Source organism: Electrophorus electricus, chromosome 2, assembly GCF_013358815.1.
Source record: "Electrophorus electricus isolate fEleEle1 chromosome 2, fEleEle1.pri, whole genome shotgun sequence".
Lineage (NCBI taxonomy): Eukaryota > Metazoa > Chordata > Actinopteri > Gymnotiformes > Gymnotidae > Electrophorus > Electrophorus electricus.
Genome location: NC_049536.1, coordinates 6,647,159 through 6,666,091, shown reverse-complemented (window position 1 = coordinate 6,666,091; position 18,933 = coordinate 6,647,159). Strand labels below are relative to the sequence as shown.

Here is an 18,933-nt window from a genome sequence, read left to right as displayed (position 1 = left end):
AGTTGTTAAGCAATTAAAATGGTGAAGATTCACCAGAAACCATGCTGAATGGAATTAATAAATTATAAGTAAATTAGTAATAAAAGTTGGGTAGAATTCACATTTCCTGAAATTCATTACTTAGAAATATTCCTAAAAGTGTGCGAATGACACATTTCCAACTCATGTAAGAATCAAAAGAGCCAAAGTTGATTATGTAGAAAATTAGGCGCATGATGCCTTGGCATGTTGTTGATGGTGTTGCTGCTCAGTATGTTGAGATGGACAGAACCTCTATCCTTTATTCCCTGGCCTGGAAAGATACAGGACAGCATGGGGGCTGTTGCCGTTTGGAGATGCAAAATTTAGTTCACAAAATATTTGATAATGAACCAATCAGACAGAAAGTTGTGAAACAGGCTGTTGATATAAATTAGCACTTCTACAAAGCCCATTTCTGCCCTCTGCTGGGGAAACTTGATTTTAAAAAGTATGTGCAACAATACTGATATAATTAAATTACTGTCTCACACAAATTCCAACAATATATTTACTAGCCTTCGGGGAACACAAAATAATACAAAAGTAATACAAAATGATCTAGAAAAAATCTCTAAATCCTGAAGCGTGAGTTCCTTTTAAAGAGCATGGTCACAAGATTTCTTGGTTCCAGAGTTTTTATCCTATGGTATGTTTATGATAATGCAGTATGATTAACTCATGACTAATTCTGTACTCATGTCAAAAAAAAAAAAATTTAATGTCATACCCACATTACGAAAAAAAAAGGATAGAGTAAGACAAAGAAAGAAAGACAGTTAAGGGAGAGAGGAAAGACACGGGACAGACAGAAAGATAGAGAGAGAATATAATGGATAAAGAACTATGGTTCGCATTTATCCATATCAACAGTACATTCCATTTTGGGATGAACAGCAGCGACATTAACACACATACATACATACACACGCACACAAACACACACATCACCTATGTACACATGGCACATGATTTGATTCAATTCACAAAGTGTACACAGCACCACACAACACACTATGACTACATTTTTGGTTCTATTATTATCCCATCCACTTTACACTATGAACAAGGCTTCATCTACTTTGGACACTGTTGCTATATATGCATTCATTTCATTTTACTTATTAGGTCTTGGCTATAGACAGTGGGCTTTGCTTTTGCTGGTGCACCTGAAATATAACATTCATAGCGGATGTCATTATCGTTTTATCAGGCATATCTGCCTTTTCATCTAGGTTACCTCTGATCTCACTACCATACAGCAACTCTGAAACATCCTGTCCACTAGATGGCGCACTGATTTTCTGCGTTCTCAACACCAGCTCTGGAGACGCACAGTCCTGCAGTCTCAAATTTTCCCTGATCCTAATACAGCTTGTCCAGCACATCAGCTACTTGTCAAGTGCTCCATGATTTGGATCAAATGTAAAGGGGCAGAGAAAACCTCAACTGCAACAGACCATTAGGGCCCAAGAACTGGAGTTATGAACCTCTAATTTAGGGCACTATAAGGCTGTCAACAGCAGAAGATGAAAACTACTAGTACCAAAGCAAAGCTTGATTGTCCTCTTTTACCAAGCCCCATGACTATACCAGTGTAATAGGTGAGATACAGTGAACATTACTGCCTCACACATTCATATACACACAAAAATAACAACAAAGGTTTTTACAGAAACCTAAAAACTTAAAACATACACATCAATACATGATACACATCAATACATGATATACTGTGGTCTTACATGAACACATATTTCACAGTTCTTGAGATGAGATGCTATTTTACAGGTCTTAAAACATTTTCATTACATATTACATTTACTGTACATGTAAAATTTTGATATTTACTGTTTGAGTTGTTAAATTAAAGCATATTTGAGAATTTGTACTTCAATACTACACTTCAATTCCACAGCTTCAGATCTAGCCTCTTCCTATCAACCCTTTCAGAGAGCACGGTTAAATTAAATTCTCTATAAACAAAAACTATATCAATAATCTTCCTGTCTTAATTACACATATTATATGTCTTAAAAATACCACAACCTTATTATCTGACAAAAGGTTTACACAATCTTCAAATCCACGTAATCTGGGGGAATTTTACACAACAATATACCGGTCACTGTACCACAGCAAATATTTACACAAAATTAAATATTACAGTATAATCTATAATCCTATTAGGAAATGACAGAATTCAGAGTGAATTATAAATGATAATAATTCCTGTGAATTCCAAACTGAGGGTCTAGTGTGCTTTATTTGCAGGCATTTATCTCGTTTTCCCTCAATAAAAAGGTCAGTCCACCTAAAAGGCTGGAAATGGCAGACTAATACAAAACTAAATACAGTTCTCAGTACTACACATAACACCACCCATTGTTTTAATAATAGCAAAGACAATATTTTCTTTTCAAATTTAGTGGGCTGAGCTCCATTTTGTATTGTTCACTAGCAGGATCCCTGCTTATTATGTAGTTCAAAATTAATGCCAATATCTGCAGGGGGTTTTTGTTTGTTTGTTTTTTTGTTTTTTTTTGGAAACACCAAAGTTCCAAAAATAATTTCATGATATTTTTACAGCAGTGTTTTGGAAATTCAGCCTTGAATCTATATTTCACAAACGTGCAAGATTGCTTTAGCTTGACTTTGTTTCAATGCAACAGTACTTTTGAGGGGAAACAGAACAACTGAAGACCTGAGGTAAGAAAACATGATTAACATAACCAAACTGTAAAATCTTACCACTGTTAACATTTCCTGCAATTTACACAAAATAAATTACACAAAACAAATGTAAAAATAAATACACAAGTATATGGCTATATAGCTATCTGTGTCATAGCAAACAAAGAAAATGATGTAACTGAAAAACAAGCCAGACTGTTCAAACTTACTGCAAGGACACATTATAATCAAAGATCATAGCTGGTCAAAGACCAATGGCTTAGTACAAGTGAAAGAACTGCTTCATTTCTTTTATTTATTACTAAGTTTTTTCACCTCCATTCTAGTGGTTTCTAACAAGTATTTATTTATTTATTCTAGTGTTAGCCTTTAGTTCCCCTTTTGCACAAGACATAGATTTGTAAAACATTGAGAATAAGCTGCTAGACAGTCATAATTTTCCTGCTTAAACACCAATATATTATCATCTAAGTGCTTAAAAATGTAGCTTTCAGTCAAAACTACTGTTTTAGGCTATCTGCTCGGTGTTTGGTGAGTTTGGTGTTACATAGTGTTTTATCTGTTAATGCTGTCCTTAGCGCTTGTATACTACATCAAAAAAGGATGAGACCTTCCAAATTATGTAAAAAATCAAAACCAGAAATCTGCAGCACACCAAAGATAGTTACTGTTCTCTCTTCAAGAGCTCAATGGATTAGGAACCTAGTTACTATATAAGCATAGTGCCATGGAATGCCTCCATATTTCAGCTACTATTAGTGGCAAAATAGTATATAGCCATTAAAACTGCCTTTGCAGCACAAAGAAAGACTGGCAGTCTAGCATTGACAGGGTCAACAGACCAAAAACAATACTTTTTAAACAGCGAAAGCAAAGGCCTATGCATTATTGTACTGGAGAAAACCTGTTTTAAAAAAGATTGGTCAGTTATTTGCAGTCTTCCCACTATGGTTGGTCACCTTGTTTCGTCCTCCCTCCCTAGTACCCTGTTGCACTCCTTACTGCCTGTTTCTTACTAAAACCCTTTTACATAGGGTCATTGTAGTTATAGGTGGGGGCATCAGAGTATTGTTGGCCTTGCATGGCCCCCTGGGCTGCCCCCATAGCTGCTTGCTGTGCTGCCTGTTGGACGTGGGGGTTCTTCCATGCACCTGTTGCCCATTCCTCCTGGGCTTTGCTCATGCTCCCTCCACTGCCACGGTAGAAGTTATGGACCTGCAGCATACAGAAAGGTCAGACCTTTTTTTTTTTTTCATTCAGAAGTGTAACTGTTGCCTTGTAAGTATTGTAAAGAACTGTGAACAATATTCATTTGATTAATGAATTTGCTTGAATACACTGAATAAAAAGGTACGAGACATAAGAACTGGTGAAACAACACAAATGTTGAAGACACTGTTAAAGCAAACAATTAATGTGTATACAATATTCATACAATTTCAGTGTGTATCATTACTGTTGATTTGATCGAGAGCACTAAACGATGTGTGTGTAAAGAAATAATGCTAGAAGAAAGTAGTGTGTGTGCTTTTCTGTAAAGTAAATTAGGCACCTTGGTGAGGGCAATGAAAGACAGCACAGCCACAGCCGTAAACATGATGGTGGGAATCAGCATAACCACAGCTGACCCAATATTAGTGCTGAAAAATGTAATGGTGGCCAGCCAACCACTGGAATGAAGAAAGCAAGAATACACATTAAAAAGACTGCTTGTACAAACCACTCTTATCTACACTTTTGTATTTCCTCCAAAATGTCATTCCGCTAAAGGGAACGTTTAGTGACGTCATCTGAACTTTAATAATTGTTTTAATACATTCATTCAACGGTATAACAAACAAAAACATATTGTCCAAGAATCAGTCATGGTCCAAATACTGTGAATGAAAATATGACTCGTATTAATTTCCTGGCCATAAACGTAAATAAAATTTCCAACTAAAGTGCATTTTCAAACTGTTCATTTTGGGCCAGGTCAACCCACTAAACTCACATGTATGGTAAATTCACTTATAGCAATTAATAAAAACAATTTTCTACTTCATGTCTCTACAAACTCCACATCAAAATGTCTTACCACACTCCCCAGCCTGGAATACCCACAGTCTGGATAATACTGATCACAACCTGAGCCATGAATACGAAGAAAAATGCCATGAAGTTGAAAGAGCTGTCAGTCCTGCAGGAGAAAAGCCAAAAACCAATATATAAATATTAGCAGTAGACATAGCCTGTGGTTTAACTGGCATGAGATTACAAGCTTAAATCTCAGTCAAAAACTATTTTAATTTCACTGCTGAACTAAATAAAATGCTATCAAATTTATCACAAACATTAAAAGAAAATGCCTTGAATCAAAGCCCATCTTTGGTATTTTGGGTGGAATCCAGCACTTTATTTTAATGCTTAAGGTTCTATCAGGAGACTATGTGCAGTTTGCCATTTCCAGGTGTATAAGATATGATTAGAATATACAATCTACTATTATTATCGTGTAACGATACATTTACACAACACAATGTACCAGACAATTCAATTTTGTTACTATAAACAATTTTAGAGCAACTAAGTTTCAGATAAGATTAAAAAAATACCTTTGGAGTACCTCAGTAAATGAGAATTATTTAGGTTTTCCATTCTCCAAATTATTTACTAGGGCAAAGCTTGGCATGAATTAGTGCAGTTAAAATGTGCACAGTACTTGGGCTGAACTCACTTAAAGGCTTTGTAGATGGGCCGGAACCAGCACACATAGGAACAAGGAGTGAACAAAATCAGCCACAGTATAGCCATTCCAAAATTAGTCGCCCCACCACCTCCACACATCCATGCGAGACAACCAATCAGGTTTACTGCAAGTGTGGCACTATTCACTGGTTGAAAGAGCAAGAGAGTACAAATATTGAATTTCATGTAGCATGATACAAAAAAAGCTATTAATTTATTCATTTTACCCATTATATAAATCTCTACTTTCAGCCAATTATATACACTAACCCATGACAAAACTTCACACGAATTGCAAGACTTTAATCTAAAAAGATGCTCTCGGCCATCAGACAAGACTCACAGACTATGTGAGTCTCAAATAAAAGCAAACCAATATTAAAGATAGTAGTTTCAGTACACAAATACTTGCAGGTAACAACAACAAACAAAAATTCTCACAACTATGCTAATTACAATTGCAGTACATTTTCTGTGTTAATATTTGTGGAATCAAAGTGCATCCACTTCTGTAAGCCCATTTATATTCACTATTTAATATGCGAATAGTTTTAGAAAGTTTTCTTGTCTTATTGTGTTCCTTAATAGAAAGAAAGCCTCATGGCTACGACACATTAATCATGTAACTGGAGTAGTGATATGCTTAAGCTTATGCAGTGTTTTGAGAGAAAACATGGCTGATGTTGTTAGAGCAAACAAGTTCCTGAGCCATTTAAGCATACAAGAGAAAATGAAATACTACATGAGATCAACTTGCATTGTGTGAAATTAGTTCATAAACAAGAAGTCTGCATACGTACAGATCCAGAGATAGTATAAGCGCTTGCACATGGTGCGCCGTTGGTCTGGGATCTCATTGAAATCCTGATAAAAGCATGGTTTCAGTGGAATGAAACGAGGAAGAGGAGGGAAATTGTTTTCTGTGGGTAAAGAATGTAACAAGGCATTTAACAGTCAGCCATGGCAGTATTTATCATTTAAAAAAATCATAAAGTCTTAAAACTTGACAAAAAGCCCTGGTGGAAAAAAACAACACCAATAAAGGCTGTAACACTGTATTGTCTTGTCCTTGACAACTGTAGAAAATAAGCTCTTACCTGCCATTAAGATCTTTTTTTGTAATTCCTGATGTCAGACAGTAATAATGAGTAACCTAAATGAGGTATTTTTCATGAACACGCACTGAACTGAAACAAAACAAAAAAGAGTACATGTCACTGGTCATGAGTGTACGTTCTCTGTTCACTGAGTAAAGGGTGTTCGTAAATGAAGAGATGCTGAACTAAGGCCTATTCACTTCCTCTTGGAGACGTGTGACCAGGCTCAATAACACAGCGCCTCTGGTGGCCAGAGTAATAATTTTAAAAGGGCCTCCGATTATTTGAAACATTATAGCCAAAACCAAACCTTATTTTGTGATAATGTCCCCGTTGCAAAAGGTCTTCATACAAAAACGTAACGTTACATTACATATAGTAATATTTTTCGACGTCTGGCCAAAGGCAAATAAAGCCTCAGTCACTTCACATAATCTAACGATATAGTAGCATATCGCTGTTAAGAGGACAGGGCTGGCAATGAGAAAAGGAAAAACAAGATTCCCGCCTCTCACGATAAGATGCTGCCTGACTCAGAGCATTCATAATTCATCGCGTTTCTAGTAATATGAAAATGTTGTGATATGACGCTGTGGCAAAGGCGAGAGTGGCTATAATATAAAAGCATTGTTTCTTAAATGTTAGCCTTTGTTCTACGTGGGAAATCGCATCCATCAAAGTCAAATGACATACGTTATTTTGCAAAGCTTAAAAGCGCAGTCAACTATAAAATAATGTAATGCATATTTTTAAAATGATTGATGAATGTATTCTGCTTAATTTAAGAGAATAATGTGGAGGTCGACGAGAGCGCCCTTCAGGTGTGAATAAGACGTTGAATATTGTAAAATATTTCATATGGTGTGTCTTTATATGATAATGTTCAGTGCATGCGCGTCTACTGTTTATACTACTTTAGGTGTATAGTTTGCGGTACATAGTCATTTTGTTGGAAATGACTGAATTATGGCAAAGCATCGTCTATAAATGATCACCTTACCTCGTCGCTAGGCTGCCCAAGAACGTGGTTCCCGTGAAAGCGCTTCCCTGGACCGAATGGACAACTTTCCATTCAAAGCGAAATAACATTCACATCAGAGGATATTTTGTCAAATATGTTGTTTCATTAGCCTACGTCTGGGTGTGAATTTGAGAGTAAAACAATCACGTCACTCTCCTCCTACACACATACCACCCGTTCCGCCTGGGAAAAGGGACAGAGATGATGCTGTAAAAATCCCACCAACAAGCGCGTCTCTCAGTAATCGCGATAGTTCATTGCTCCACTCTTTCCTGGCTACCCTGATTTTGGTCCCTTCCCAGTGTGGTCTGTGATGGCTGTGCCCTCGAGCACGTCCATGTCTGCTCTCCACGGTACTGAAGGAAATTAATTATCATAGCCTGGGGGTGACAGGGCATATCTATTTAGTACACCTTTAATAACTGTCATTGAAGTCATGCTGAAGTAAGTTTACCAAATTTGATACGGAGCTATAGTAAAAGTCATGAAACATGGGTAGACTTATATACTTATTTTTATATGCTACAGGAGAAACCATGACATATTGGTTCATAAATCTTTGCCACTGGTACATTTCTGTATGTTGCGCATGCTAGCCAACATTTCACAGCATTTTGTATTTGAATAGACTACTCATACCAAGTACTTTAATGATATAAGCATTTTATCATTTGTCAAATTTGTCAAATCCTCATCTTCCAGGCCACAATTTAAATGTTTCTGTTCTGCCCTAAACACAAGCCTATAACAGACCCAGCGATGAAAAAAATTCAGTGAACCTAATATAATTTTTTTCTGTGAAGTCAAGTCACACATAAAGAAAGAAAGCAGTAAATCCTAGTAATCTTTGTAGCACCTGGTTGTTTCATTTCATAAAAGAAATGACTGATTTGTATTTGAAACACTCTTGCCTTCTCCAAATGGGAGGGCTGATACCACTACCTATCTAGGAGTCTTGGCTGGGTTATGCTATCACCACACTTGTAGTTAGAGTTCCTTATGCAAAGCTTATGGAAGATGGATCCTTTGTTGTGCTTGTTAAGAGAGGGTGAAGGTACTTGGTTTTGGTGTTTGGAGGGAGGCGTACAACTCAGTCATACCCATAGTCTAATCCTTCACTAAACTAAAGGATTTGATTAATAATTTAATTACTAGATTAAGGTGAATCAAAAACCAAGTGGCCAGAACAAAGACATCAAGAAGAATTATTGTCAAAGACCCAGATCTACATGCTCCTGTAATGATAAATCCCTTGTATTGGGGGACTAATACAATCCCTATCATACCATCTACAATACATGACAGGCATAAATATTTGTTAGGTGTACTAGTCAGAGGAAGAAATTGGCTGATTTCATACCTACATCACTCCAACAATCCTCTTTAAAAATGTCCAGGTTGTGTACTCCCTATACTGGGGCATTCTGTTAAGAAATGAATGGTTAGATGGTTACAGATCACACATCTTAATAATATTGAAGTTAATAGACTTGATCTTGATCTTTTATAATAGCTTTTGGGCTTCTCCTAATAATTATAATAGAGCAGTATAATAGCAGTATAATAGAGCATGTCATCTTGTTCTATTAAAACATAAAAATAATGCTAGCTATATGTATTTGATCTTTGTTTCACCCAACTGATATAATTTTCCATTCCCTTTTGAGAAATCAGTATCAACCTGGCATGCATTTGCCTGTGTCTATTTTAAAACGGAATGACATCATACAGTAGGGACAGTAGGGACTCTCATATAATGTGCTGGGGGGGCTTTTTAATTTAAAAAAAATAAAATAAAATAAAAAATAAATAAAAAAGGAGCAGCCTTTTTTAAAACTGTGTTCTGCAGGAACAAATGGATTTAGTAATCTCACTGGTTGCTGTGATCATGTTTGCTGTAGCCCTAGCACTTTTAGGAATGCAATCCCGCAACTGTAATGAGTATTGGCTGGATTCTGGAGTACAATCACACTAGTGTGGTTAGAATTGAAGCTTTGCATCTGACAGTACAATCTATTTCAGTGATTTTCAGAGACTGCAAAATTTGCACTTTAGAATGTAGGGGCAAGAATAATAAACCTTAGTTCATGATGAGATGAAAACAGAAACTGTTACGTCCAAGGCACAGAAAAACGCTTGTAGAATATTAACTTAATAATTAGTTTCAATAATGTTGTTTTTTCAGTCTGCTTTCACAGCAGATAAAACACTAGAAGTGTTCCCATATGCAGCCTGAATAACAAAATATATTCAATATTTTACGTTGAAGTGCCTCACACAACGTAGCAAGCGGCCCTACTCTTACAAATAGCGCCACCTAACGGTGAATCTCCGCTAAACGTGAGAGAGTCCCTGAAGTGTTTCACGTCTGTGACAAATCGTCTCAGCTAGTATCTTAACACAAGGGTTTTATAAATGGTTTCCAGCTGACTACAACAGATGACACGTAGGATAAAAAAAAATGCTATTTATAAATCCCGTGAAACAGTAAATAAGGCCTTATTCCTGTATAATGATAGGAAGCCGTCTGGTATGGTAGGCTATGTGTATTCGAGTAGCCCAAGACGAGCTTCGACCAAATACATTATTCTGATAGGTTTTCGTAAATACTAAGTTAGATAGCTGGTAGATTACAGTAGCAGAAGAGTGCAACTTTACCCATGGGTTCACAATAATAGAAGAAGGCAACACCCTAGGAGCCGAGGCAAAAATCTCGGTTGCTAAGAAGCTATAATAGCAGTCCTCAATCTTTTCCTGATTTGTAACCGAGCTAACCTAGACGTCTACAAGACCACAAGGAAACCACGCCGAGTTTACGATGGGAGGCCTGAACGCGTCTCGTTAGTTAGCCAGTTCGCTATGTTCTCCTTGATGTTAATGCTGTTTTCATGCGATACAGTGTCAGGTGAAGTAGAAAAGGAAACGGGTCGGACAGACCGCTAGCTAGTTATTAATGTCGCTTAGGCAGGCTACTCTGATGACTGCGTCGGTTGAGGTGTAGCTATCATTTCAGCGAGGTAACCTAGGTTAAGTGACTTAGGTAAGTTAGCCAGCCAGCCCACAATTTAAATGTTTGTCAGTAGACGGACACAGCTTTACTTTCTTGTAACTATTGTTCATTCGGTTTGTAGGTTATGTTGCTAAGATAGCTCCCACTTGGTCGGCTAAGTCCCTTTAAATGCACGTAAACAAATAGCTACCTAGTTGACTCTATAGAGCTAGTTTGCTAACCTAGCTGGGTAGCAAGTAAATGTAAAAAACTAAACTGGTTGTTAGCTAAACCAAATATACCAGCTCGCTAGCTAGCTCAACCAGTTTAATACTAATTAACTAACTAGGTTAGATAGCTAATCGGCGTCCTAATGTTTATTTAGCTAACAGGTTTTAGATAATCTAGCTAATTAGTTAACGTTAGCTTTCCCAGGAATGTTACGGTGCTTCTGCCTATAAAACATCACAAATAATGCTAGCTATATGCATTTGATCTTTTACACCAAAAGATCAAATTTCACAGTAAGACAGTTCATACCTATTTGGCGTTATACAAGACTTTTGTTCGAAATAGGAAAACGTAGGTTACGTAGTTTGCGCTAGACAAGTTCCTTCTGATTTGCATGGCTCATATAGTAGCTATTGTGGATTTGCAACTAGCATATGAGGGGCAATTTGTGTGTCTTAACTGGTTGACTAACATATCCAGAGCAGTAAAACATTATTATTTAATATTCAGATTTTTAAATGACAATTAACGAATTCTCAATTTACTTACGTTCTTAGTGGCAAAAACGTATCGGACCATTTCAATAAGCATATAGCTAAACATCTTAAAGGACAAAACTCATCAGGCTGCCAGCAATTCATTACGTGCTACTGCAGCGTCTAATAAACAGCAGACCTCATATTCCCAGAACGCGTAATTCGGGAATTCAGTCCCATTTGGTCAAAAACCCACTTCTTTCCTCCAACTGTGGATATATTTCTGTGCATATGTGAAGTATCTGACACGTTTGAAGATATGTTCATGTATTTACATCTAAATATAAATGTCATCCAATCAAAACATAGGCTACATCTCAGTCAGCTGGCTATTTCTTTATCAGAATATTTATATTCCTTTTATTAGTGTTTCATTTCAGATACAGTTTACTTATTTGTTATTTTTAATAATCAAATCGTTACTTATTTATGCTGTATCTTTTTTTTGGGGGGGGGGGTACATTTCAAAATCTATTTATTATTTGATTATTGAATTGCAAAAATTAGTCTTCATGCCAGCATCCCCTCCCGAGTCTCAAAATACTCCTATAGAATATATCATATAAGCATGTTTTATTACTGCATGTATTAACAGTCACACAAAATAAGAATGAAATGACTGAGAATGCCTGTTTTACTGTAATCCTCTGCCTACTTGAATTTAGTAGTGTTGGGAATGCAGCCCCCTCTACCACCAGCCACAGTCAGAGAGTTGGTGCGTTCCTGTCTCCATATTGACCCTGTAGCAGCAGATTTGCGCTGCAGTCTTTTTGTGGCTGCTGTGCAGAACTACAAACGTGACTCTGTGCTGAGACCATTCCCATCCCTATACCTAAGAGGAGAGACGAAGGATTTTGAAGAATTGGTAAGAATATGCATGGTTCTTATTCATATTGTTTTGAATCATTTGCTGGTTGTTTGATGTGCCACTTTACCAATGGGGAAAATGATCTTATGTAGGACCCATTTACCCATTGGAATCTAAAGAGAAAAACCCCTGATTTGTTATATAGCTAAGTATGTCATGTTAATTTGACATGTCTGGATTTTTGGTTCCTCAAAAAATGGTGAAAGTCCTACATTGTAATTTCCTCTAGCATCACATCACAACAATTATCCAACTCAAATTTAACTCAAAGGAAACCTGAAATGTACAAAACAGGTTTTCCCTGTGTTTCTTGTAGCAGAAAGATGTTAGCTCTTTACCAAGTGTAAGAGATTTGGTCCGATTTGGATCTGGAGAAGGAGATCATCTCTTGGCACTAGTGCACTGGGTGCTCTCATCTAAGAGTTTTGCTGTGAAGACCATCCAGAAAGAAGAGGTACGTTTAAAGTTTGAATTATATATCTTCGGTGTAACTGATGAAGAATTGGAGCTATAGAACAATAATTTTGAGCACTTCAACCCCTAGAGCAAAGATTCTGGCAATGATGTTGGACAAATGCAGACAAATGGGTTTAAGTGTACCTGTCGCATTTGAGTCCAAATAGGTCAGCTGCATGCTGCATTTTCCTGTGCTTGCTTGAAGTGTAAAAACTGTAAGCCATAATAACTTGCTGATGGTACTTAAAAGTTAGTTGACTTTTTTGAAAGTGTACATTTGGACATATTACAGTTATATATATATATAAAAAGTTTTATATATATATATATATATATATATATATATATATATATATATATATATATATATATATATATATATATATATATAAATAAAAAACTAATACACGCACACACATACGTACATACACTACCTGGCCAAAAAAAAGGTCACCACCTGGATTTAACTAAGCAAATAGGTAAGGGCCTCCCATTGGATAATTACTGCATGGGTGATTATGAGTCAGTTGGTAACAAGTTATTTAACCCTAACTGATGCAGCGGGTAGCTTCTCATTTGGTAAACAGCCACGTCGAAAAACACTTCCTGTGGTCATGGAAAAGATGTTAATCTGTTTCAGAAGGGTCAAATTATTGGCATGCATCAAGCATAGAAAACATCTAGGGAGATTGCTGAAACTACTAAAATTGGGTTAAGAACTGTCCAATACATTATTAAAAAGTGGAAGGACAGTAGGGAAACATCATATTCGAGGAAGGAATGTGGTCGGAAAAAAATCTTGAATGATCGTGATTGGCGATCACTTAAACGTGTGGTGAAATCAAATTGTAGAAAAACAACAATAGAACTCAGGGATATGTTTAATAGTGAAAGTAAGAGCATTTTCACACACAATGCAAAGGGAACTCAAGGGATTGGAACTAAATATCTGTGTAGCCTTAAGAAAACCACTTGTCGGTGAGGCTAACCGGCAAAAATGGCTTCAATTTGCTAGGGAGCTTAAAGATTGTACTCTGGAGCAATGGAAAAATGTCATGTGGTCTAATGAGCTGATGCACCCATCATTCCTAGTGCATACTGTACAAGCCTGTGGGGGCAGTGCTATGATCTGGGGTTGCTGCAGTTAGTCAGGTCTAGGTTCAGCAACGTTATGTGCCCAAAGAATGAGGTTAGATGACTACCTGAACATACTGAATGACCAGGTTATTCCATCAGTGGATTTTTTCTTCCCTGATGGCACGGGCATATTCCAAGATGACAATGCCAGGATTCATCAGGCTCAAATTGTGAAAGCGTGGTTAAAGGAGCATAAGACATCATTTTCACACATGGATTGGCCACCACAGAGTCCAGACCTGAACCCCAATGAGAATCTTTGGGATGTGCTGAAGACTTTGTGCAGTGGTCCAAATCTCCCATCATCAATACAAGATCTTTAGGAAAAATTAATGCAACTCTGCACAGAAATAAATGTTGTGACATTGCAGAAGCTTGTGGAAACGATGCCACAGCGAATGTGTGCCGTAATCAAAGCTAACAGTGGTCCAACGAAATATTGGAGTGTGTGATGTTTTTTTTGGCCAGGCAGTGTGTGTGTGTATAGACATTTATATTCTACAATTAGAAAATGTCATATGACCTCCTTGATGCCACTCACATGAAGCTTCTACTTTAAAGAGGATAAATGGAAGACAAAATGTTTAGAAGATTTTGATGCTCTACATTGTTTCTAGCTTGAGTGTCATGTGTCACCCACACTGCACATTGTTTTACATATCCTCAGTATCATCCAGCATTAATGCTTAGCAGCTTCGGAGTTCACCTTAATGCAATCTTCTGTCTCTTTTTTTAAATCATCTAGTGGGCCAGACTCAGCCAGCTGACACAAAATGCAGGGATCTCCACTCCTGTACCAGACTTCCTTTTTGAGTTAGAATACTGTGAACAGATGAACTGCAAGTTTGAGAAGACACGGGCAGGAAGAGACATTATCTATGCATTCCATGGTAGCCGTCTGGAGAACTTCCATTCCATTATTCACAATGGTTTACACTGCCATCTGAATAAGGTCAGTGCCTGCCATGTCTGTGATGCTCCTTTGTTCTCTCATGTTGATCAAAGAAAATTTTTGCATTTGCTCATGTTTTGGGGTTTTGGATAAGATAGCATATTTCCTAAGACAGCAAAATTAGCTTTGAGTTCTTCTTGTCATTGATGGATCTGTTTCTTATCAGTCTGTGTTTAGATAATATGTGTGAAGACAGTGATTACAAAGTCCTTGTTATCTACCTGTTGGGATAACATACTACTCATTTGGTGTGTATGTTTATTTGAACCTTACGTCAGGATTTGGATTTGGATTCGGATAGAGGTCCTTCTTCAGATGTGCAAGCAAAGTGCTTCATATATATATATATATATATATATATATATAAAATATAGGCACAGACAGCATTTATATTCAGTTATATAATTAGTCAATAATGTGTCCTTTTCCTTCCAGACATCACTGTTTGGGGAAGGCACTTACCTCACCAGTGACCTTAGTATGGCTATTCTCTACAGTCCCCATGGAAATGGATGGCGTGAAAGTGTACTTGGGCCACTTCTAAGCTGCATTGCTCTGTGTGAAATTATTGATCACCCAGATGTGAAGTGTCAGGTGAAGAAGAAAGGTAATGGGCCAGAGATTAATGAGAAAATATAAATCAGTTGCTTATTAATGTTCCCTAATAGAAAAGTTATTTGCCCTGAGACCACCTTGGAGAGCATTTCTTCTAAATACATAACACCGTTTTGTTTTTTTTACTTGTGTCTTGTTATTTATCTATTACGCATGAAACATAATTTATATTTTAGAACAGTTTGATACATAATCTATTGAAAAGAAAATATATATTTTTAAGATTCTGAGACCCTTGACCGCCATCGTTTGAGGGCAAGGAACAGCGAGGGAGGTGACGTACCTGAGAAATACTTTGTGGTCACCAATAATGAGCTGCTGAGGGTAAAATACCTGCTGGTTTACTCCCAGAAACGAAATAGAAGCAGGTGAGACAACATTCGCTTGTTTTTTGCTGTTTCCAGATTGACAGGGATATTAAATCTACAAATATGCAAAAAATACAATAATAATATGGAAGAAAGCACTTCTTAACAGAAATGTTTAATACACACAAAAATGACAGAATTAAGTAATAATTTTACAAATATGTTGTGAAAGCATTTTGAAATACACAGTGGCTAGAATTAACCCTGTGGATAGTTATTGTTTAGCCATGGGTTATCTGAAGAATTGAATTAGTGACTTAGGGCAGAGGAATTGTTGAATGAATGTTTTGCTTCCTTCCTGATTTCAGAAATGTTCAAGGGACTTCATGGCTGGTCAGGCACCATTTTGCCATCATGATGGGCCTCTACCTTCTGCTTCTCATATTTATTGGTGCCTTCAATTCAACTACTTTCCAGTCATTTTGGCATAGAATTTTCCGGTGATCCACACTGCCAATGTTACATACGCTTCCTATCCAAAGTGCCTTTTTCTTGGGTTCACAAAAACATTCAGTTACTTGGTTAAAGACTGATAAGGATGATGCTCAGGAAGCTCTGAACATTTTACTCCACTCCATAGTATGTATTAATTATGCCACAGGCACCAGTCCTTAAATCACCTATTAGTAGCTTTTGATACATGGGCATTTTATGCATTTATGCATGTAGTTTTCTTTTTTTCTGAAAACGTTTATCAGGAGTGGGATGAGGCTGCCTAGTATATGGGGGTTTGTAACACTATGGCATGTAATTCTACTTGTGTAGAATGATAGGAATGTTAAATTAGCTGTTAAACCAAATTTGAGGGACAAAGTCTTGTCCTGTCTCTACCTGCCTTATCAGTAAAATACTTGGTTTTGGAATTTAATGGTGATGTTTGTGGACCACCATGATCACTTTACAATTTAAATCTAGCAAATCTAGTATTTCTATACTCAATGTAGCCATTCACATGTTATGTTAGAGCTGTTTTAACTTTAGATATCTTATAATGAACAAAATTATTATAATTAACTTTAATGACTCTAAAGCAAATTTTTAAAGAATTTTTGGTAAAATCGGCTACATCACTACCAGTAATCAGTCCCAAGTAACCTTAAAGCTTTTGTATTTTAAAGTAAATGTGAATACTCTTAACAGTTAATTTTGGGACTTAGCTAGGTCTGTATTACTCAAGTCCATAAATATGATCATCTTTAAAAAATAAGATTAAATTAAATGATCTAAGAACCATTGTGAGGGTGAAAAATATGGCTGTTCCAGATTTAATAAGCCCTGTTGTGAATAACATCTTGCCACACACACACACACAGCAAATGCAATATTGTTTCTCATTTTCATTAACTATTTTAACCTTGAAAGTATGCATTATGGGTTCATAAATATGGGACTATTTTTCTGTAGACCTATAAAATAGTTTACAATCAAATCAATAAATCCATATCCTCCTCATATTGTCGTGTGTTTTAATAGTTCCTATGCAAAACTATTAATATCGTCTTAGCAGCTGTTTTGTTTTATGATACCAGTTACCCTAAAGGATTCGTCTTTATCAAATATTATCAGTCAGAAAAAAAAAAATAGCACCAATATTTGGCTGATAAAAGTGCATAGGAAGCTTTGATCTTTGATAATGCAGCCTCATTCATGCGTGCTGTAAGTTTGCACATATTGATACAATATTGTACTTGTGCATCATATGTTTATACAAGAAAGTGAAGTTTAAAAACAGCAAACGTCCATCAAAAGCTACAGAGTACTTGGAGAAATTCTGGCATTTGCCAACATGTAAAAATTGGTTTGTAGCTCATAAACCCATAAAGATGTCAAACAAGTACAGATTTATTAGAATTAACCATTTCTTCTCTGAATGAACCATGATAAAAACCAGACATCAAAAGAAAAGTGAACAGGCTATGCTATTGTAAGTCTAGCTTTTTTTCTGGATCATATAAGCATGTCTTATTGCAGGTCTATAAACCCACTGTTACTCAGTAACAAATTCACCCAGTGTAAGAGAACGTCTCAGGAGGGTGCCTTACTCTCAGGTCAGTCTGTGCCTACCCACTGCACTGTCTGACCTTATCAGTCTCATCAAGAACTTATGAATACACTTTAAGGAGGACAAGGATACCTTTGCCAGAAGATCAAAGGAGAGAGCAGTGGATAATTGGCAAATAATAACAGTCAAAATCAACTAGAATGTACAATTTTTTTTTCTTTTTGAAAAATGTGTGTGTATGAAGTACATTGGTCTTCAGTTATATAAGACTGCAGACAAATTATCAAAATATAATTCTGACGAATATGATCAGGAAACTTGTGTAAATCTATGAATTTACAAAATACAATGCTTTACAAAGCATTATTAAAACAAACATATTTGTAAACTTATTTTTTTAAACAATTAGCTAAAGGGTTTGAATGATTAATAATTCATATGTCAAAAATAGCTGCCTTAAGTTGCTACATTTTAAACCTGGATCGCTTTGGGCTGGTTCTTGTGCAAATGCATAATTAGTTTGCTTCATTTGGACAGGAAGGAGCCAAACACACAAAGTATCCTTCACTGTTGCTCTGCTGAACAAAACATACAAAAACACAAATTATCCTTCATGGTTGCTCTGCTAGACAAAAGTGGAAAATTAGAAAATTGCATTTGTTGATTTTATGTGCAGAAAAATGCGCATTCACCTGTAGGTTTTGGTGGCAGACTGGAGGTTTCTGTGCTTGTACATGGTTGAGCACACACCTCCCAAAGCGATGCAAACAAACGTGGTCTGTTTGACCGCAGACCTGGGGACATGCTGGATGTCTCAGAACCAAACAGCTGGAACAGGTCGTGTGCTGACAGAAGTCCCCACACTCACGTTTTTTGATGGACACAGACCTGCAAGTTCAAGCAAGTAGTACATTTGGAATAATCTTTTTGCAATTCTTTTAGAGACCAAGAATACTATAGTCTAAGAATATAAGTTGAATACAGGACAAAACTTACTTTTTGTGGCACAAAGTTTTGATTTTTTTTATCCTTTGAAACTTATCTTCTTGGACAGCATTTAACTTTCAAACATATAAAAGATGATAGGTGCTTAGTGGAGACCAAAGTGACAGTGCATGGTCTTTATATATAATACAACTACCTTGCTGAGCAGATTTCATTGGGGTTTGCCTGGCAGAATTCCCACGTGCAGTCTGGACGGCAAGCATCTTTCTGGAGGACT

At 36.6% G+C, this 18,933-nt stretch overlaps 2 protein-coding genes across 6 annotated transcripts; one reads left to right on the top strand and one right to left on the bottom strand.

Moving 5' to 3' along the window:
• Positions 1 to 511: 511 nt before the first annotated feature.
• scamp5a (secretory carrier membrane protein 5a) lies at positions 512 to 11,941 on the bottom strand. 4 transcript variants are annotated; one of them, XM_027020739.2, is made up of 10 exons: positions 11,087 to 11,941; positions 8,918 to 8,981; positions 7,838 to 7,937; positions 7,537 to 7,740; positions 6,537 to 6,626; positions 6,240 to 6,359; positions 5,429 to 5,585; positions 4,790 to 4,891; positions 4,265 to 4,382; positions 512 to 3,927 (listed from the first exon to the last, which is right to left on the bottom strand). In XM_027020739.2, exons 5-10 carry the CDS (start codon positions 6,541 to 6,543, stop codon positions 3,739 to 3,741), a joined length of 693 nt encoding a protein of 230 aa, XP_026876540.1. In that variant the 5' UTR covers positions 6,544 to 6,626; positions 7,537 to 7,740; positions 7,838 to 7,937; positions 8,918 to 8,981; positions 11,087 to 11,941; the 3' UTR covers positions 512 to 3,738. The 4 variants fall into 4 exon arrangements, with proteins under 4 accessions (XP_026876540.1, XP_026876538.1, XP_026876541.1 ...); XM_027020737.2 differs by having other exon boundaries at positions 11,327 to 11,941; XM_027020740.2 differs by lacking the exon at positions 7,838 to 7,937 and having other exon boundaries at positions 11,327 to 11,941.
• On the top strand, positions 10,069 to 17,161 carry parp16 (poly (ADP-ribose) polymerase family, member 16). Of its 2 annotated transcripts, none has more exons than XM_027020736.2 (7): positions 10,069 to 10,597; positions 11,982 to 12,178; positions 12,498 to 12,635; positions 14,520 to 14,726; positions 15,162 to 15,333; positions 15,565 to 15,709; positions 16,018 to 17,161. In XM_027020736.2, the coding sequence occupies exons 2-7, from the start codon at positions 11,990 to 11,992 to the stop codon at positions 16,151 to 16,153; spliced, it is 987 nt and encodes a 328-aa protein (XP_026876537.2). In that variant the 5' UTR covers positions 10,069 to 10,597; positions 11,982 to 11,989; the 3' UTR covers positions 16,154 to 17,161. The 2 variants fall into 2 exon arrangements, with proteins under 2 accessions (XP_026876537.2, XP_026876536.2); XM_027020735.2 differs by having other exon boundaries at positions 11,979 to 12,178.
• The last annotated feature ends 1,772 nt before the right edge of the window (positions 17,162 to 18,933 follow it).